We start from the raw sequence: 22175 nt of genomic DNA, 5'->3' as shown, positions 1-22175 counted from the left end.
GTAATTCAAAAAGAAAAATTAAAACCTCCAAAAACACACATTGATATCTGAAAATGTGTATATACTTTAATCAAAAAACTGGCAACAACCAGGATTGCTAAAATTGAAATACAAAGTAATCCAACAAACTGTGCAGAAGTATTTTTAACATTATTGTTAGGTGTTGCTGAGTCAAGTACAAGTCAGACAGACCCAGATCTGAACCCTTTCCTATCCTTTGCCATTCTCACACCTCTGACACACTAGAGGCCATTACAGCAGTCACTGGTTGAAGGTCTTTCCTTCTCTGACCCTGTCTGCATTTCCAAGCATCATGCCCCTCTCCTCCTGGTAACATGCCTGAAGTATGTGAGGTGAAGTTTTATCATCTTTACCTCCAAAGATCACCCTATCTAAAACATATTTGGCAGTCCATGGGATGTTTAGTGCTCTTTTCCAACACCTCAGCTCAATGGCATCAATACTTCTTTCATCCTTATTCATTGTCCAGCTCTCAGATGCATAGCAAGTGATTGAAAAGACCATGGCAGAATCAGACACACTGACGTCATTACTTCTCAATAATTTGGAGAGGTTCTAACTGCAGATTTTCCCAGTGCAATATGTCTCCTAGTTTCCTAACTGTTGGTACCAAGGGTATTGGTTGTGAATCTAATGAGGATGACGTTGTTGACACTTTCAATTTTTTCTCCAACTCTCATGATGTTGCCTCTTGGTCTCGTGATTAGAATGTTTGCTTTCTTGATGTTGAGATGTGAAGATGTTGATCTTCTTTTACCTTCTGCAACAATTGCTTCAAGTACTCCTCACTTTCAGAAAATAAGGTTGTGTAAACTATAAAACACAGTTTATTGATGTGCCTCTGATCTTGATGCCACATTCTTCTTCATAGAGTCCAGCTTCTCAAATTATTTTCTCACTAAACAGATTGAATAGGTTTGAAGGGAGAATACAACACTGACACAATTCCTTGTTAATTTTAATGTAGTGTTCCCTTATTCTCTGTACACAACAGCTTGTAGGTTTAAATATAGGTTTTACATGAACACAATTAAGAGTTCTGGAATTACTATTCTTCTCAGTGTTAGCGATAGCTTGTTATGATCCACAGAGTCAATAAACTTACATAGTCAATGAAGCAGAAATAGACATTCTTCTGGTATTCTTTCAGCCAAGATCTATATGACATCAGCAATGTTACATGTTTAAAGGCATAGTGTGCAGGCCTTTAAAATACTACTTGTGAAGAATTTATGACAAGAAAGCATGTTCAGGCCAAAATGCTAAGAGAATAAAAGATAAAACAACCTGGTATACAGTTCTATCTTTTTTAGTGTAAAAAATGGAAGAACAAAGCTAGATTATTCCACTCTCTTAAAATATGAAAACGTTAACTGACAGGAAATTGTTCTGTTTGTGAATAAAGTGCATAAACAAAAAGAAGCCAATATAGCCTTCTACTTTTGCAGAAAAAGAAGAGTCCTTTAAAGATGCAGTGAGGGAAAGGTGAAGAACAAAAACCTTCACTAATAAGCACTAGCCCTATTTGCTTGTCAGAAAAAGAAGTACATGAATTACTCAGCATGAAAATACTTGTAAATTTCAATATTTACAGAGCAAAAGGAGTCTCTTGGTGGTGAAACTATGTATTTGACTATTAAACAAAAGTTTGGAGATTGACATTTACATTGGATTCATTGAAAGGAGAACCTAGAGATCTACTTCCTGAACAATCAATCACCTGATAAATTACAGTCCTTCTCTAACACATATGGGATCTCCATGTACTAGGAGTGACACATTTGTTTTCTTAGTGTAGAATTAGAAGCAAAATTAAACTGAATAAAAGTAATTGAACAGCTCCATTTAACAAATATAAGTTCTGAAAATTGAAGGAGGCATTAACTCTACGCAATTCTGTGTCTATTAGTTCTGACAGACATGAGTCCTGATATCTAGAGCAGAGTTCATTTTGCTCTCATTGTAAAAACTAAAACAAAACATAACAAAAAAACCCCAAAACTAAAAATCACAGGCGTCGAATAAAAACTGACCCATACCTGACCCTCATTTTGGTTGATGCTGAAAATTGCATAGGAGGATATTGCCTATGTTTTTCTGCTGAGCCACACTGGTAGATTCAAACTTGTGGCATTTGGGTGAACAGTTCATTATTTGGTGGTCTATACCACCTGAGATCTTTTTTTAATTCAGGTGCATTTTCCTTGGTGATAAATTAGACACATCTCATGCAATAATTGATGTATTACAGTAAGAATAAATAACAGTGGATCAAAGGAATATACAAGTCTACTGAATGAAAGAAGAGTCATTATTGATATATATTATTATCAGTTTTAATTAACAAGTGCTTTACCCTATAATTACTACCCAAGGTAGTGTGATTATATAGGCCAATGGTGATTATTTTATTACTTTTTCCATTTCTTTTAAGAATTAAGATGGGATCTGAACTGACATTTGACAAAGATAAGGGGTTCATATCTAAAATCTAAACAAAACCCCAGCACCTGAACAAGCAACTGACTTCCAAAATGGGCAGAGGGTATGATGACTCTTCACCAAACAAAGCATTCTGAAAACCCACAAACACATGAAGAAATACTAAAACAATTTATCTACTAGAGAGAAGGAAATAAAAATTATAAGATACCACCTCACTCCAGGATCTATATTTATTTCTGCTGTGTAAGGACTGATTCATACCTGACTGTTTGGTGGGTTTTCAGAGGTTATAAATCACATGGAAGGAGATTATGTATCTTTCGCCCATGGAGCAACTGGTGAATTCAGGCCAACTTCTGATGGGTTGAGAGGGCAAATCCTTACCCACTAGGCCATCAGAGCTTCCTATCAACAATAATAGCAAAATCCAGTAAGTCAATGAACAACAAATGCTGATAAAGATGTAGAGAGATTGGAACTTTTATACATTGCTGGTGGGAAAGTAAAATGATACTACCACCCTGGAGAAAAATCTAACATTTCCTTAAAAACTTGGAAATGAAAATACCATTTGATCCAGATTTTCCACTACTAGGAATATGTCCTAGAGAACTAAAAGCTGGGACCAAAACAGATAGATGCACAGCCATGCTGCATTAGTCACAGTTGCAAAGAGTAGGAAACAATCCAGGTACCCATCCAAAAATAAATACATAGAGACACTATGGTACATTCACACAATGGAGTGTTATGCAACATTAGAAAACTATGAAGAAGTCATGAAACATTACAAATCTGGGTGATATTATATTAAATAGAATGAATCACAAAACAATAAATATTCTATAAGACCCCTGTTATGAAAAGCTTAGGAAGGAGAAAGCAGAGAGAGTACCAGAGGACTGCATTTCACTGGCTATGAAAAGGTATTTGTCTATGTAGATCACAGCAAACTATGGCTGACTTTGAGAAGAAAGAGAATCCCAGAACACTTGACCTATACTTGGACCAGGAGGCAATTGTCAAAACAGAGCAAGGAAACACTACATGGTTCAAAATTAGAAAAGATATATGGCAGGAATGTATCCTATCTCCATACCTTTTAAGTCTATATGCAGAACAGATCATCTGGGAGGTTGGGCTCTGGGAGGAGGAATGTGACATCAAGATAGGAGGAAGATTCAACAAACTACATTATGCAGGTGACACAACCTTGCTTGCTGAAATTGAAAAAGACCTGAGGCATTTGCTGCAGAAGGTCAAGGACTGCAGTCTTTAATATGGATTAAAGCTCAACATCAATAAAAAGATTCTCACCAACTGGCAGCATCGTGAAAGACAGTGAAGAGATTGACATTGTTAATAGCCTCAGCTTGCTTGGCTCCACAATCAACACTCTTTGCTAGCAGCCAGGAAATCAAACATGAATTGCATTGAGAAAATCTGCTATCAGGGACCTCTTCAGAGGACTGAAGAGCCTCAGTGTCAGTCTGTAGACTAAGGTGCACCACATCCAGACAGACCATGGTCTTGGTAATTACCTGCTATGTATCAGAGAGCTGGACAATGACTAAGGATGATAAAAGAAGAATCAATGTCTTTGAGTTGTGGTGCTGGAGAGGAGTATTAAATGGACTGCTAAGAGAACAAACAGATCCATCCTGGAGAGGGTGAATCCAGGTTGTTCCTTGCAGGTAAGGAATTTGAATCTTCATCTGAAATATTTTGGGCATGTTGCCAGGAGGGACCAATCCTTCCAGACAGACATTATGCTTGGAGGGATAGAGAGAGAGTGTAAGCAAAGAATACCCTGGATGAGATAGACTGACTCAGTGACTGAGGTAATGAAATTGACTCAAGATAGAGCAAGGTTCAAAGCTGGTGTGCATAGGGTCACTATGAATAAAAGGTAACTCAACGACACATAATAACAATAACAACAAGGAAAAAGAAAATAATTTTAAGATAGTTGCCAAGTACGAGGAGAGTGAATAAAAAATTAACTAATAGTTTTGAGGGAAGGAAAAACAATGTGGAATGAATGGACTATCAAACATTGTGGGCATTATAATTAACATTATGGAATAAATTGTGTACATATGATTGATAAAAATATACTTTATAAATATTAATTCAAATAATAATTTTTAAAAAAGAAAAATATTTCCAGTTTTTCATGTTATTACACACTTAAGAGACTATGATGTTGTGTTGTTGATTGCCTGCAACATGACTCATAGCAACCCTATGGACAAAACACCTGAATCCTTTCTTTAACTATCAACATTTATCAAAGTTCATAGAATTTCCAGAGGTAGTTGTTTAGGAAGTGGATGCCTCTCCTGCTTCCAATAAGAGACTATAGTGTAGTGTAAACATAATTTAGGTTCACTGGAAAACCAAACTTCATATAGTTTACTTTATTATAAACATACTTTATGGAGAGGTGCTGCAATCAAGTCCTCAGTTTCTCTGGACAAAGTCTGTAATCCTTGGATTCCAGGAATAACACCACGATGTATTAAAAACTCTAGTGACAAAGAGAAGAGGAAAAGAGAGAAAATGAACAGGCTATTTACTTTATTCCTCTAAAACATATTGAAGTGAGAATGCAGAATTTAATTTAAAAAAAAAAACAAACAAAAAACCACAAAACAAAACTTTTGAAAAAGGGAGATGATTTTGAATTTTGCCTCATTGAAAAAGAGAAATGTAACTAGACTAATAATTACATCCAAAATGACCACACGGAATCTTCTAAACAGTAATACTAATGTTCTTTATAGTTGCAATTCACAAAAAAAGATAATTATTTTACCCCTGAGTAAAAGAAAGTGAGTGGCTTAATTTAATTGAATTATTATATGAGTGATTGTACAAGTTCATTTTTTTCTAGTAATAATTTCTGAAAGAAGGCTTACCTGAAAAATGTTTGGGGAAACTATACTAGTGTTTCTCTCCCACTAGGCTGATTAAGGATCATAGATCACATAATCTTGTTTCAGTTTGACATTGCTATATCTCTACTATGTTTTTTGCAATAAATGAAACTTATTTTAACTTTTTATTAAATTTTTATATTAATTAGCTTAATGTTTTGGACCAACTGGAATGAACAACATCCAAGTATCATGCGATCTACTCTTACTGGAAAAAATGCTCAAGTGGTGGTCAGTACAGACATCCTCACTCCAAATGGACTCACCATCGACCACCGTGCTGAGAAGCTGTATTTCTCAGATGGCAGCCTAGGAAAAATTGAAAGATGTGAATATGATGGATCCCAGAGACATGTAAGTTTGCTGGGAGTTTCTTCTTTATAGATTGATTCAATGATACATTTGGAAAGCATATGCTTTTATGTGAGCGCTGTTGCAGGAAAAGGAGACCCACGGGGGGAGAGAGAAAATCACCCAAACACCTGAATGTAAAAGGAAGAACATTTATTTGATAAATAAATGTTTATAAGCCTGAGAAGTGATCAGCAGGGACAGGTGCCCCAAACGGCTGAATTTCTCCATGCTGCTTTGGATCAGGCTTTTTAGAGGAAAACAGATAAGGGCTATCTCATTGGTGAGGTTTAAACCTGTGGCAGGAATTTACAAGGTGGAAGCTGATGTCAGTATTTTACAGTTCTTGGGAGGGGGAGAAAATGGTGTATTCAGTAATGTCCCCGCCCTCTGTACATGAAGACTGTCTGTGAACAGTTTGATAAGAAACTTACCCTTGAAGAGTTGCAGCTTTGTTGTGCTTACAGGTAAGATTCTTCCTTGCAGGACAGACATTCTCTTCTCCTCTTCCCTTGGGAATTATCCTCAGGAGCAGGAGGGTGGTCCCTCCTCTGCACAATATATATTGCATGAAATTAAAAAAAAAAGTTTGCATCCATCAAATAATGAATCTCTCTAATGAACAAGGAAACTGTGGATAATATTTTTTTAAAAATTTCCTCATTTGCTGGCGTAGAAATATCCCTACTTAATTTGTTTCCTCTCTGGAAAGATCATAAAATTTTCTCCTAGTTATTAATGAAAAAGAAATTGCTATGGCTATTTATATAAGCAGAGTTATGACCCATAAATAAAGCACTGTTATTGTTGTTGTGTAACATAGAATCAGAACCACCCATAGGTGACCCTCTGGTGGGTTTTCAGAGGCAGCTATTAGCACAGGAAAAGATTGTCCATCCTTCTCCTGTGGAACAGCTGGTTGTCTCGAACTGCATGCCTTTGAGATTGCAGTGCAGCTTTTACCACTAGGCCACCAGAGCACCCTAAAACACTGTTAAACATATAAATATACATTTATGTACATAGGAATGTGTTTATATTTATACTCTCTACAAGCAGTGATGCTGGAGAAGAGTCTTGAACATACCATGGACTGCCAAGAAAACAAATATATCTGTGTCGGAGAGGCTGAAACAAAGTTTGTCCTTGGAGGCTAGGATTCTGAAGCTCTATCTCACATATTTTGGGCACATGGTCAGGAGAGACCAGTCCTTAGAGAAAGAGATCATGTTAGAAGGGTGGAGGGACAGTACAGGAGAGGGAGACCCCGAGTGAGATGGATTGATATGATAACTGGGACAATGAGAGTTGGTGTGCTGGAATTCATCAGACTGGCTCAGGACAGGGCAGGCTTCAGAGCAGCTGACACAGGGTTGCAGGTGTCTCAATGGCACATAACAACAACCGCTAGGTCTGGAGCTCTGCTGGCCTAGTGGTAAGAATGTGTGCTGCAAAAAGGAAAACAGCTCAGTTTGAATCCATCAAACTCACTGTGGGAGAATGGACAATATTCTCCCTTGCAATTACTGCCTCTAAAAACCAGCTGGATGGAGAACTATGGGTCAGTTCTGATCTTATGGTACACAACAACAACAACCATAACAATAACCAATAGGTCACCAGAAGATACATAGAAATGAAATTGGTTTATTTCCTTAGGAAAATGAGAGAATTGGTGATAGGGGGAATGCAACACATCTCTGCTTTATTTTTGGAATATTCAGAGTAATCCAAGAAGTTCTGAGGCGAAGAAACTGACTCCTTTTACAGACAGACCCATTTTAATCATAGCACTTGGTCCTTCTTCTCTGGGATCTGGATGAAAATTTAGTGAAGAAGTCCTTGTGCTGCCCCTGGGAACCTTGCAGCAGGCTCTAATGGTCCATAGGGAGTGGTCGTCTAAGTGCATTCTGGTAATTACACTGTACTAGAGACTCTGAGAGAAAGACAAGTAATTTGCTGTGCAATTTACAGCCTTGAAAACCTAATGGAAGGTCTGCTATGAGTCAGTTTTAAAACTGTGCCAGTGAGTTTTGTGGGATAATGGTAAAAAATGCAGCATTCTTTGTCCTTTAAGAATGCAACCGCCACTTGACAGGAAAGTGGGTTTCATGTGCTTATATCTAGAGGGCTATACCTTTGGAAAAATTATCTTCCCTATCCCTAGGAGCATTTTTGAGGGGCAAGGTGATCTCTAGATTTCTCTTTCCAGATACATGGAGAAAGGTCTGGGATGCAGACAAACTTTAAAAAAAAAAAAACCACAAATTATTAAATAGGTAATCAAGCTTAGTGTACAAAAACGAACATCCAGAGAGACTTGGTGCTCCAAACTCTAAAAATCCATATGCCATAAACTCTCTGTAGTAACTACAGTGCCTTTCAGTGCTGAAACAGCCGTAGGGAGTATGCCAATGAGTGGAGATGGTAAGGTTCCAGTAAAGCTCGGTGTACAAAAACAGACAAACATCCTTGGGGACTCTTGTTTCAAACTCTAATCTTTATTATTAAGTACACTGAGAGAAGACCCTGAATGAGATGTATTGACACAATGACTGTAACAGTGTGCTCCAGGGTTTCAAGGATGGTCAAGATGGCACAGGGCATGATTCAGATCCATTGTTCACAGGATTGATTTGAGTGGTAATTGACTTGATGGCACCTGAAACAATAACAGCATTATTTTGTGTGTTGTAATATGACATCAAGTCACCTGTGACTCCCAGTAACATTATGCACAATAGCTCTGAACTCTGTCCTGTCCTGAACAGTCTCACTGTCTCTGACACATGCACTCCCATTACCATAGTTACTGTGTTAATCCATTTCATCTAGGGTCTTCCTCTCCTGCGTTGTACCGCCACTCTTCTGAGAATGATGTCCTTCTCCAAAGAACTGGTCTCTCCAGGCAACATGCCCAAAGTATATGAGACTGTACTTCAAAACCCTTGCTTCCAAGAATTAGCCTGGTTTCACCTTCTCCAGGACAGACTTCTTTGTTCCCTCGGTAGTCCATGCTGTGTTCAAAACTCTTCTGCAGCACAGAAACTCAAAAGCATGAATTCTTTCTGTTATCCCTTGACATTGTCCAGCTCTGTGATACATAACAAGTAATTGTAAAGACCATGGCCTGAATCAAGTGTACCTTAGTGTCGAGACTGATATCATTGCTCTTAAGCACTCTGGAGAGGTCTCTGATAGCAGATTTAGAGTGCATTACTTCTTTTTATTTCTTAACTGCTGGTGTCAAGGGTGTTCATTATGGAACCAAGCAAGCTGAACTTGTTAATCACCACAATCTCTTCTCCATCTATCATGGTGCTGCCAACCCTGTGTTGAGAATCTTTGTCTTCTTGCTGTTGAGCTTCAATCAACTTTTAAGACTGCAGTACTTGACATTCTGTAGTAAATACCTCAGATGCTCCTCAGTTTTTGAGAACAAAGCTTTGTCATCTGCATAATGTAGTTTGTTAATAAATCTTTTTCTAATTCTGATGCTATATTCCTCCTCATAAAGATGGGCCTCTTATAAGTTTTAGTAATTTAATAGAAAGTTGATGTTTTTGTTGTTAATAATAAATTTAAACATTCTTTTGCACTTTTCCAAATTTGAATAAAGGGCTTTTCTTTTGACTGTTTTAGTTTTAGACACATCATCCTTTTAATTTTTAAAAAATTTTCTCAGAGTTATAACAACTAATTAATGCTAGCTAACAGTAGTTGAGTGCTAATGGTACTCTAGAATGTGTTAGGCACTTTATGTTTCCTTTTACAGCTTTCCTATATGTAAAACATTAGTTTGATTAGTCCCATTTTACTGAGTTGAGAAATGAGGCATTTAATAGCTTTCAAAGAATACATAACCACACATGTAGCAGAATGAGGATTCCACCCCTGGTAATTTCCCTTCAGTACCTGTACTTTTAACCATTGGGCTAAACTTGAAAGTATTTTGATTTAGAAAAACCAACTTAAATAAGTGTACAAAAATGTGGTGACTTCAGTCACACTATTTTGGAAGTAGCAATAAATTTGTCATCTTATGATTTACATCATTCATTTATCATTTTTCCTTTTTTCATTAATATTTTTATCATTCAAATAAAATGTGTTTTATGCAAGTTCATTGTTTTTTATACAGTTTTTCATTTATATTGTATTTCTTCGTGTGTATTGTGGGTCTCCCCTTAAAATCATCTTACGAACAACTACATTTGAAAAGAATATAAACCAACTAGTTAGTTCAAGCCTGTTTTTGTTATTGTTGTTGTACCATCAAGTCAGAACCAAACCATAGGTGACCTTCTTGTGGATTTTCAGAGGCAGTTAATCATATGGGAGAAGACTGGCCATCCTTCTCCCAGGGAGGAGCTGGTGGATTCGAGCAGCGTGCCTTTGTGATTACAGCGCAACTTCTTGTCACCAAGCCACTAGTGCTAGGCCACTTCATTCCTAGTGCCTTAATATCCCCATTTAGATAGCCAATTTATGATTTTCCCCCCATCCCTATTAAACAAGTACTCTGAGGGGAAAAGCATACCCCTTTTGCCAGAAAATCTTCTGTTCAATTTGGAATTTTGGCATCTGCATCCACAAGCAAGGTCCAATCCAAAGCAAACCATCAGATTATAATAGTCAACCCTATAGCTCATATCATGGATCATCTTTGTTCATCTAGTTGGGTTCCAGCCTTCAATGGCTAGATTCAAATGAACATCAGCTGCAAATTCAGGAGTCCACACTTCTCCCTGTGTTCCAGACTTGTTGGTTCCTTCACTCAAATATAGCTCCCACATGGAGCCAAGTCAATAAACCAGGTGTCCTAATGACTCCCTACTCCTCAAGCCCATAAGTCTTTTTTTTTTTGTTATTGATACATTCATGCTCAGCCTGTTTTTTCATTGTTGTATTTCTCTTACTTATACTCCAGGAAATCTAAATAATCTCTAAGAGAGAGCATACTTGCCAACTCCCTTTAACTTCAAGTTGTAGAAGTGGGCTTTGATGGACACCAACTTTGCCCTGCTTCAGTAGCCATACAACTTGTTACAGTTTGTAAAAGTTAGTCTCTTTTTCTTCTTCCCCGCACCCCCCCCTTTCTTTTCTTGCTTGCATTTCTCTCAAATGTGAATCTCTTCAATTAAGAGTCCAAATTAGGTCTACAAATCTCATTCAAAGTATTGAGTGGGACTTAATCTTTTCCCTGTGGTAAGACATCAGAGATACCAACCATGAAGAGAGCAAAAGGTCACGACCAAGAAAGATAGGAATTAAACAACAACATGTCTGCCAAAAGTGACTATGGAAATTGCATTAGAACTTCCAGAAGGAAAACAATAGGAAAAGATGCTGAAGGTAAGGGAGAAGTACAGAAAATTTCAAAGGGTAGCGGGAGAAGATAAAGCTAGAATTGGGGAATAAAAGGGGAAAAACTTGTTCTGTATTCCTTAAACTTTGAGAACTGAAAACCAAACTTTAACCTTAAGTCACAATATTGAAAGCTGCTACAGGCACGATCTTGAATGATCCAGGAACCATCAAAAGATGATGGAAGAAAGACCAAAAGAATTAATTGACACTGAAAACTTTCTGGAAGCTTCATATGAATAAGAGCCTCTGGTAATGAAAGATGAAGCTCAAGCTGCACTGAATGTGCTGGCGAAAAATAGGAATCCATTAACTGATGGAATACCAATTGGTGTGTTTCAGCTAACAGACAGTTCTAAATATGCTCACTAGTTTATGCCAGGAAAGTTGGAGGACATAACTGACCAACAGACTGAAAGTGATCCTTATTTGTCCCCATTTCCAAGAAAAATAATCCAAAAAGAATGTAGAAATAATGGAACAGTATCATTAATATCTCATGCAAGCAAAATATTATTGAAAATAATTCAAAAACACCAAGAATATATCAATAGGCAACTACCAAAAGTGGAAGCTGGGTTTGGAAAAGATCATGGCACTAGGGACATCATTGCTGATGTCAGATGGATTCTGGCTGAAAGCAGAAAATATGTAAAGACTGTATATTTGTATTTTATTAAATATGCAAAAGTATTTTACTGTGTGGATCATAACAAATTATGGCTAATATTTAAAAGAATGGGAATCTCCGAACACTTAATTGTGATCATATGGAATCTATATCTAGATCAAGAAGCTGTTGATCAAACTGAGCAATGGAACACTTCATGGTTTGAAATCAGAAAGGATAGATGTCAGAATTATATCCCTTTCCATACCTACTCAATCTACATGCTGAGCAAATAATTCAGCAACCTGGACTCAGTGAAGAACAATGGCACTAGGATTGGAGGAAGACTCATCAACAGCCTATTTTATGCAGATGATACAATTTTGCTCCCTGAAAGTGAAGAAGATATGAAATGTTTGCTGCAGATTCAAAGCTACAGCCTTTGTTATGGATTGTATCTGAACATTAAATAAACAAAGGTCTTTACTGCACAACCAACAGTTACCATTCTTTCTGATCGATGAAGAAAAGACTGATGCTGTCAATGATTTCATCTTGCTTGGATCAAAAATAACACTTTTTTACTAGCAGTTAGGAATTCAGGAAACATATTGCACCGGGGAAGTCTGAGGTCAGGGACCTGTCCCTAATACTTAAGAGTAATGATGTAAGTTTGAAGAGTTAAAAAGAGTGCCTGATTCAGACAACAGTCTTTTCTCTTAGTTATATATGCATCAGAGAGCTGGACTATGAATAAGGATGACAGAGGAAGAATTGATGCCTTATAATTGTGGTTTTGAAAAAGAATTTGAATATCTCATGACTGTCAAAAGAACAAATATCAATGTCTTGAAAAAGTTGAAACAGGTGTTCCTTGAAGACAAAGATAGAGAGGCTTCATCTTTTATACTTTGGGCATTCAGCTCAGCAAGGCTATTGCTTGGAAAAGGACATAATGCTTGGAAAGATGGTGGGTCCATGAAGAATAAGACCCCAACTATATGGAATGCCATAGTGACTTCAGCAGATTGTTCTAGTGTATCAAAGATTATGACAATGGCACAGGATAGGACAGGACTCAGATCAGCTGCTTATAAGGGTATTATGAGTTGTACTCAATGTATCAGAAGGAATTGGCTGACATAGAAGAATTTAATGAAATATGAGCAAGAGCCTATGGTGATGAAGAAGTTCAAATTGCTCTAAAGGAAATGGCAAAAAACAAGGCTCCAGGAGTTGACAGCATACCAATTGACATATTTAAATAAACAGACACTGCCCTGGATGTGCTCACTAAGTTGTGCCAAGAAATCTGGAGGACAGCCAGCTGGCCCCCTGACTGCAAAAGATTGATACTTGTTCCCATTCCCAAGAAAGGTGACCCAACGGAGTGCGGAAATTATCGAACAATATCATTAATATCACATGGAAGCAAGATTCTCCTGAAAATTATTCAAAAACCTTTGGAACAATATGTCTGGCAGTTTGGAACTACCAGATGTGCAGGCTGGATTTAGAAGAGGTAGTGGTAACTAGGGATATTATAGCTAATGTTAGATGGATCTTGGCAGAAAGCAGAGAATACCAAAAGAATGTCTATCTGTGCTTCATTGACTATGCAAAGGCTTTTGACTGTGTGGATCACAACAAGCTGTGGTTGACTCTGAGAAGAATGAGAATCCCAGAACATTTGATTGTGCTAACGGGAAACCTATACTTGGACCAAGAGGCAGTCTTCAGAACAGAGCAAGGAGAAACTACATGGTTCAAAATCAAGAAGAGGCTTCGTCGGGGATGTATTCTGTCTCCATACGTTTTAAATCTATATGCAGAACAGATCATCTGAGACACTGGGCTGTACAAAAAGGAATGTGGCATCAGGATTGGTGGAAGAGTCATCAGCAACCTGCGTTATGCAAATAACACAACCCTGCTTGCTGAAACTGAGGAGGACCTAAAGTGCTTGCTGCAGAAGGTTGAGGACTGCAGCCTCCTATATGGATTGAAGCTCAACATCAAGAAAACAAAGATTCTTACCACGGGCCAATCAGCAGCATCACTATGGATGGTGAAGAGCCTGAGATAGTTAACAGTTTTAGTTTATTCGGCTCCACAATCAACACTCTTGGTAACAGCATCCAGGAAATCAAGTGACGAATTGCATTGGGAAAGTCAGCTGTGAGGGACCTCTCAAGAATACTGAAGAGCAACGACATCAGGCTAGAGACTAAGGTGTGCCTGATCTGGGCTATAGTCTTTGCAATTACATGCTATGCATCAGAGAGTTGGACAGTGAATAGGGATGATAGAAGGAGAATTGATGCCTTTGAGTTGTGGTGCTGGAGAAGAGTGTTGAATATACCATGGACTGCTAGGAGAAAAAACAGGTTTGTCTTGGAGAAGGTGAAGCCAGAATGCTCCTTGGAGTCAAGGGTTCTGAAGCTTCATCTGACATACCTTGGGCATGTTGCAAGGAGGGACTGGTCCTTGGAGAGGGACATCATGTTTGGCAGAGTGGAGAGACGGCGAAGGAGAGGAAGACCTTCAATGAGATGGATCGATTCTGTGACTGGAGTGGTGGGAATAAGCACATTTGGGATGACTAAGTTGGCACAGGATAGACTGGCATTTAGAGCTCTTCTACATAGGTTCACTATGAGTCACAAGTGACTCGATGGCACATAACAGCAACAACAACAACTCAATGGCACCTATCATCCACAACAAAAATGAACCCTTGTCAGATATCACTTGACCATAGATAGCTGAGTCTATTTCTGGATTCTCAATTCTGTTCCGTTGGTCTATGTGTCTTTCATTGTACCAGGAGCATGCTGTTTCAATTACTACTGCTGTGTGGTAGCTTTTGAGATCCGGGAGTGCTTTGCCTCCAACCTCTTTTTTTTTCTTCTTTCAGAAGTATTTTGTTTATTCAGGGTCTCTTTCCTTTCCAATTAAATTTGACAATTTCCCTTTCAATGTCTTTGAAAAATAAATTTGGTATCTGAATTGGGATTTTATTGAATGTGTAGATTGTTTTTGGTAGGATTGTCATTTTTATGATATTGAGCCCAGATATCCAACAACAATCAAATGGATTTAGAAATTGTGGTACATTCACACAATGGAATATTTTGCAGCATGCGGGAGCAATGAGAGGGGGTTTAGTTTATTTGCAAATTTTGAATACATTGTTTTCCAGAAGAGATTCTTCCAATTTCCCTCACCCCACACACATTAATTTGTACAACTCCATGATTAATATCCCTCTCTCCCTACACATCCTCATCCCTCTGCTTCTTCCCTCCACCCCCCTTGGATCCTTATACTCATTCTACAATAATGGTTTTATACAATATTTATCCTTGTGTTACTGAGTTAGTTCACCAGCATAATACTCTCCAGTCACTTCTAAATTAGGTAATAATTTACAAAATCATTGCTCTTGTGTGCTGCATAATATTCCATTATGTGAATGTACCATAATTTCTCAAAATTATTTCTGTAAAAAGAACAAGAGGTCATGGGGATGGCCATATCTAACCTCTACCAACTACACAAAGTAGAACTGTCCACACCAACAGCATCAATAACACAAAACCAATTCCCAAGTGATCAGACATGCTCCCGTATCTTTCTCATCTTCTCAACACCAAATCTTACTACTTTCCTGGATCAAAAATCTTAGGTGATAGCTGACAGAACCATATTGGAGAAGTCAAAAGGTTATAATCCTGATTAATAACAGTATAGCCATATAGCTCCCAAAATATGCACACAGGCACCTCAGCCCCAAGCCTCATGGTTCCAGGCCATTGTTCCCTAGTTTTTAATCTTGCCACAATATTGGCTTTCCACCCAATTGTCCAGTAAGGTCCTCAGTCCTTCCAATATTGACTTACCCTCTGTCCCAATTTCCATCTCATGTCATGTTCCAGTTCATCCATGGCTACACTTTGCTGGTAATGGTATGAAGTCTCTTCCCTCTTCACTGGCAGGGGGAAATTGTGTGTGTCTCTCTCTGGCTTGCTGAATTCAATGGCAAGACTAGCCAACACCGTGTAGAATGTTGAGACTGACCAATCCCCTTGTGAAATGGTAGTCAACCCCTTTGTGGATAGGCTAAAATGACCTATTCATGTATTCCTGCCCTTCTACATAGCATCCTCTCTCCTAATACAATAATTACTTCAGCATAAAACAAATGTGTAATCTTTTGACTAAGAAAGACAACTTTTAATTAAAAACCTCAGACAACTAGTGTTTCATCTGTATACATTGCTGTTGTTATTGTTGTGTACCATTGAGTCAGAACTTACCCATAGCTGACCTTAAGCAGGTATTTAGAGGCAGTTAATCACAAATGAGTAGATTTCCCATCCTTCTTGTCGTTTATATAATGAATTTCCATTGATCTGTGCCTATTATTACAATGTCTTTCCAAGTTCCCATTGATTTTTTCCTATTCCTTCAGCTTCCTCCACTCAATCCACCACAAACTTTGTTATCTTAGTGATGTCCACCCTTCCTTTTTTCATGCCCCACTTCCCCTTTCCCTTTTGAACATTTATACACATTTTATGAGTTATTCTTCTATTTTTACACTAATAGTCTTATGAAGAATTTGTCCTTCTGGGACTCAGTTCATGCAACATAATATGCTCTGGACTCTCCTATATTGTATAACATTTGACAAAATCATTTCTCCTTAGTGCTGCATAGTATTCCATTGTGTGACTATAACAAAATTTCCATTCATTTGTGAATGAGCATTTGAGCTATTTCCATATTTTTGTTTTGTGAACCACACTGCAGTGAACATAGGTATTCATATCTCCATGCATGTCGTGGTTCTAAATTCCTTGGAATATATCCCTATCAGTTGCTAGGTCATACGGGATATATCTTTTCAGCTTTTTGAGGCAACACAAAACTGCCTTATATAATGATTGTACCCTTTTACAATCCTACCAGTAATGTATGAGAGTGCTAATCTATTCACATCCTCTCCAACATTTATTTCTAGCTTTCCTGTTAAACTTTCCTATAGTTACTATAGTGTGATGGTATTTCAGTTGTTTTGATTTGTGTCTTTATGATTCCACTGATTTTAAACATTTATTAATGTGTCTGTTGGCCATCAGAATGTCTTCCTTGTGAAATGTCTTTTCATATCTTTTGCTCATTTTGTTATTGGGTTATTAGTGTCTTTATTATTAATGCCCCGTAGTATTCTGTAAACTTTCATTATGATACCTTTTTCTGAGATGTCTTTGCTAATTTATTTTCCCAAGCTGCAGGTTTTCTCATTCATTTATCTTAATATATTGCCCATATTCATTTGAATAACAAGGTATTTTATTACAGAATATGAGATTTTAATTATTGGAGATCTCTGGTGGCCTAGTGGTAAGGATTTGCTCTCCCAATCCAAAGGAGAAGGATATTATCCTTCTATACTCTTTACATGTATTGCCATGGGGAAGTCTGCTGTTAGGGACCTCTCCAAAGTACTGAAGAGCAATGGTGTCTCTCTGGAGACTAAGGTATGTCTGGTACAGGCCATGGTCTTTGCTATCACTTGTTATGCATCAGAGAGTTGGACAATGACTAAGGAAGGTAGAAGGAGAATTGATGCCTTTGAGCTGTGGTGCTGGAGAAGTGTATTGTGGGTACCCTGGACTGCTAGGAAAACAAACAGATTCATCCTGGAAAGGGTTAAACTGGGTGGTTCCTTGGAGGCAAGGATTCTGAGGCTCCATCTAACATACTTCGGACATGTTGTAAGGACATCATGCTTGGTAGGGTGGAGGGACAGCGCAGAAGGGGAAGGCCCCCTATGAGGTGGATTGATTCAGTGACTAGGGTAATCGGGATGGGTGTATCGGAGTCAGTGCGATTGGCACAGGACAGAGCAGAGTTTAGAGCTGTTGTACGTAGGGTCGCTATAAGTCACAAGCAACTCAAGGGCACAGAACAACAAGAACAACATGCTATTTACAGTATCTGAAAACCTCTAGAGAGTTAGCTATGGGTCAGTTCCAACTTGATAACACATAACAACAGCAGCAACAACGATTTATGGTGGTACCTTGTTAGAACTCTAGTGGCATAGTAGGTTGAACATTGGAGTGCTAACCAAATGGTTTTACATTATAACCCGCTAAATATTTTATGGGTGAATGATTTGAGACAATTTGCACCCCTTAAGGCAATTTGCACATATTAAGATTAATAGCCTTAAAAGTCCTGTTGAAAAGGGCTCTCTTCTTTCCTGTAGTAACTGTGAGTCAGAATCAACCTGATGATAATGGACTTCGGAGGGGGTTGGAGCAGTTAGAGATACACTTCTAGTTTCAAGTTAATGTTTCAACCCCAGGAGTTTGAATGATGGAATAAAGTGTTCATGGTCAGCTTTTGTAAAGATTACTTTGAAGAAAACCCTATTATACTCTATTAAGACATTATACTCTATCTTATATAGGGTAACAATAACCCAGAATCAACTCAACTGCTTCAATTTGTTTGGGTTTGTGTCGTGTTTAACAATTTACTTAAGAAAAAAACTGTACTTACTCTTTTTGGAAATCAGGAGGGGCCTCTGGCTTCTGGACGAGAGGCCAGGATGGAACGCTCAGGTGCTTGTGACTTCCTTTTTGCCAAAAGTGGGTATCGGCAGAACAGACTTGCCAGATGAACTGGGAGGTCTCTGGTCCAGAGGTTGACAGCATTTGGGCATGCTGGAATGGTAAAATACGGAAGGGCCCAAGGGCCTGTTTTTCATTGTTTTTGTTCAAACATTCTTCTAGGTGGCAAAGCTCTGGTGTGTCCACTTGTCATACAGAGGTAACTTGTGCTTGCTGTGAAGCTGAACACTGTGACACTGATTTGTCAGATGTGTTAATGGTTACCCGGGGCAGACAGTGTTTGATGGTACTCCCCAATTAAAACAAGCTTGGAAGCAGGAGTGGTATCCACTTCCATAATAGCTTGCCTCTGGAAACACTATGAACCTGGAGAAAGGATGAATGTCATGCAACTGTTGAGGACTTTCATTCATACGATCACTATGAGTGGCCTACGACTTGATGGCACTTAAAAACCACAACAAACAACATATAGGGTAGCAATAACCCAGAATAAACTCAACTGTTTCACTTTGTTTGGGTTTGTATTTTATTTAACAATTCACTTAAACAAATGGGATTTACTTTTTTGGAAATCAGGATCCATAATTTATCAGCACACATCACTTTAATGTAATTCACATTATAACAATCTTTTTGAAAATCATGTGTAAGAAAACCACCACAACCGAAATTGAGTATTTGTGGAATATTCACACAATGGAATACTATGCAGCACTCAGGAGCAATGATTTATAAAAAATAGTACATAACTTGAGAGACACTGGAGAGCGTTATACTGCCTAAACTAAATCTTATAAGGACAAATACTGCATACTTTCCAAAGAGGAGTATAGCTAGTAAAAAATATATGGACACTAAAGATGGGGGATCATGAGCGGAGGGGTGAAGACAGGCAGAGATAAAACTGCAGGGTTACACAATTTGGTGGGTGGAGGCGGGTGGCGACAAATGGGAAGGATCCATGCAAAAAGACAGGTTAATGATGGGCAAGGTCCCATGGTGATTGTTGTTGTTGTTGTTGTTATGTGCCGTCAAGTCGCTTGCGAATCATAGCAACCCCATGTACAACAGCTCTAAACTCTGCTCTGTCTTGTGCCAATCTCACTGTCTCCGACACACACATCCTAATTGCCCCAGTCACCAAATCAATCCATCTCCCAGAGGGCCTTCCCCTCCTGTGCCTGCCCTCCACCCTCCCAAGCATGATGTCCCTCTTCAAAGACCAGTTCCTCCTTACAACATGACCAAAGTATGTCAGACGAAGCCTCAGAACCCTTGCCTCCAAGGAGCAGCCTTGTCTAACCCTCTCTAGGATGAATCTGTTTATTATCTTAGCAGTCCATGATACAATCAATACTCTTCTACCACACCAAAGCTCAAAAGCATCAATTCTTTTACCCTCCATGGTCATTGTCCAGCTCTCTGATGCATAACATGTGATAGCAAAGACCATGGCCTGTACCAGACACACCTTAGTCTCCAGAGACACACCATTCTTTTGAGTACTTTAGAGAGGTCCCTAACAGCAGACTTTCCCATGGCAATACATCTTTTAATTTCCTGGCTGCTTATGCCAAGAGTGTTGATTGTGGAGCCAAGCAGACTGAAGCTGTGAACAATCTCAATCTCTTCACCATTCATCCTGATGCTGCGAATTGGTTCAGTGGTGAGAATCTTTGTCTCCTTGACATTGAGCCTCAATCCATATTAAAGACTGCAGTCCCTGACCCTCAGCAGCAAGTGTCTCAGGTCCTCCTCAGTTTCAGCAAGGCAGGATTGTGTCATCTGCATAACGCAGATTGTTAATAGATCTTCCACCAATCTTGATGCCACATTTCTCCTCATAGAGCCCAGCCTCCCAGATGATCTGTTCTGCATACAGGTTGAAAAAGTATGGAGACAGAACACATACCTGGCGTATGCCCTTCCCAATTTTGAACCATGCAGTGTTTCCTTGCTCTGTTCTGACGACTGCCTCTGGTTCAAGTATAAATTTCGCGTTAGCACCATCAAGTTTCCTGGGATTCCCATTCTTCAAAGAGTCAGCCACAGTTTGTTATGATCCACATAGTCAAACGCCTTTGCGTAATCAATGAAGCACAGATAGACATTCCTCTGATACTCCCTGCTTTCAGCCAAGATCCATCTGATCTTAGCTATAATATCCCTAGTACTACGACCCTTTCTAAACCCAGCCTGGACTTCTGGCAGTTCTCTGCGGATGTGCTGTTTCAGTCATTTTTGGATAATCTTTAGCAGAATCTGAAATCCTGCATGTGAAATCAACGATATTGTTCTATAGTTTCCACACTCTGTTGGGTCACCTTTCTTTGGAATGGGAACAAATACAGATCTCTTCCAGTGACTTGGCCAAGTGGTTGTTCTCCACATTTCTTTGCACAACTTGGTGAGCACGTCGAGGGCAGCATCTGTTAGCTGAAATCTGTCAATTGGTATAACATCTATTCCTGGGGCCTTATTTTTTGCTATTTCTTTCAAAGCAGCTTGAACTTCTGCCTTAATCACCATTGGCTCTTGCTCATATGTTGTTTCATTAAATTCTTCTGTGTCTGCTAATTCCTTTTGATACAATGACTCAGTGTATTCTTTCCATCTCCTTTTGATACTTCCTGGATCATTTAATACTCTGCCTAAAGCATCCTTGATTATAGCAACTCTAGGTTTGAATTTGTTCTTCAGTTCCTTGAGCTTAAGAAATGCTGAGCGAGTTTGACCCTTTTGGTTTTCTGATTCCAACTCCTTGCACATTTCATTGTAATATTTTGTTTTGTCGTCCCGTGCTGCCTTTTGAAATCTTCTGTTCAGCTCTTTAGTATCTTGAGTTCTCCCTTGTACTTTTGGCTTCTCTGCACTCCAGTGCAATATTCAGTTTCTTCTGACATCCATTTTGGTCTTTTCTTCCTCTTCTGTCTTTGTGATGAACGTTTGCACTCTTCTTGGATGATACTCTTGATATCCTCTCACAACTCATCTGGTCTTCACTCATTTGTGTTCAGGTGGAATAGACTCACAGTTATATTTTGGTTCTTGTGGATTCAGTTTAATTTTCCTCAGCTTCAGCTTGAACTTGCATATGAGTAGTTGATGGTCTGTTCCACAATCAGCACCGGGCCTAGTTTTCACAGCTGATATTGAGCTTCTCCAGCGGTTCCTTCCACAGATGATGCATGAGAATAATTGTATGAAACACAATGTGAATTAAGAGTAGTGTGAATACAATGTATTTAAACTTTGTAAGGAAATCAATAAACAAAAGGAAAAAAGAAAACAGCCAACCTCACACCAGAAAATTCTGTTAAAATTTACAAGTATGTTTTCCATTTTGGTGGCAGAAATTTTAAATAAACCATTAAATTGATACCAATTTTATAACTGTACACTCAGTATTTACTATATGCTAATGGAAATGAAAGTTGTCCAGTGTCTTGTTTAATTTAAATATTTAAATTTCTTATTTTCATAAAGATGTGAGAATCACAGTTAATTTGGGTTGTTAGTGAGTTCTTTGTGAATTTCAAGAATAAAGGAGACCTCAAAACCAACTGTTCTAAAAAGTAAGCAGTGAAAAAATTAATGCAATACAAATATATAGTTTCAAATTTTCTTAATACCACCTTTTGTTTGTTAAAAAAGATAAAAGTACATAGATGAAATTGACATTGTTTAAGAAAAAATGTTTCTTAAAAAATGTGCACACAAGTTAAAAGAAAGGCTTAGAGTCAGTTTGTTGATTATAAAAACAATGCATATTTATATTTAAAAACAATTTAT

General features: G+C 38.3%; 1 protein-coding gene across 1 annotated transcript in view; it reads left to right on the top strand.

The window, feature by feature from the left end:
- Positions 1-22175, top strand: part of LRP1B (low density lipoprotein receptor-related protein 1B) — a 2414068-nt gene that overhangs the window by 1844205 nt on the left and 547688 nt on the right. The window contains exon 43 of the mRNA XM_006880809.1: positions 5555-5759. Coding sequence (XP_006880871.1) covers positions 5555-5759 — 205 coding nt within the window. The remainder of the gene's footprint in view (positions 1-5554; positions 5760-22175) is intronic.

This window comes from Elephantulus edwardii, unplaced genomic scaffold, assembly GCF_000299155.1.
Source record: "Elephantulus edwardii isolate Elephantulus edwardi_28Jun2011 unplaced genomic scaffold, EleEdw1.0 scaffold00010, whole genome shotgun sequence".
In the NCBI taxonomy this organism is placed as follows: Eukaryota; Metazoa; Chordata; class Mammalia; order Macroscelidea; family Macroscelididae; genus Elephantulus; species Elephantulus edwardii.
The sequence above is the reverse complement of the archived record's forward strand: the minus strand, read 5'-3'. Positions and strand labels throughout refer to the sequence as shown.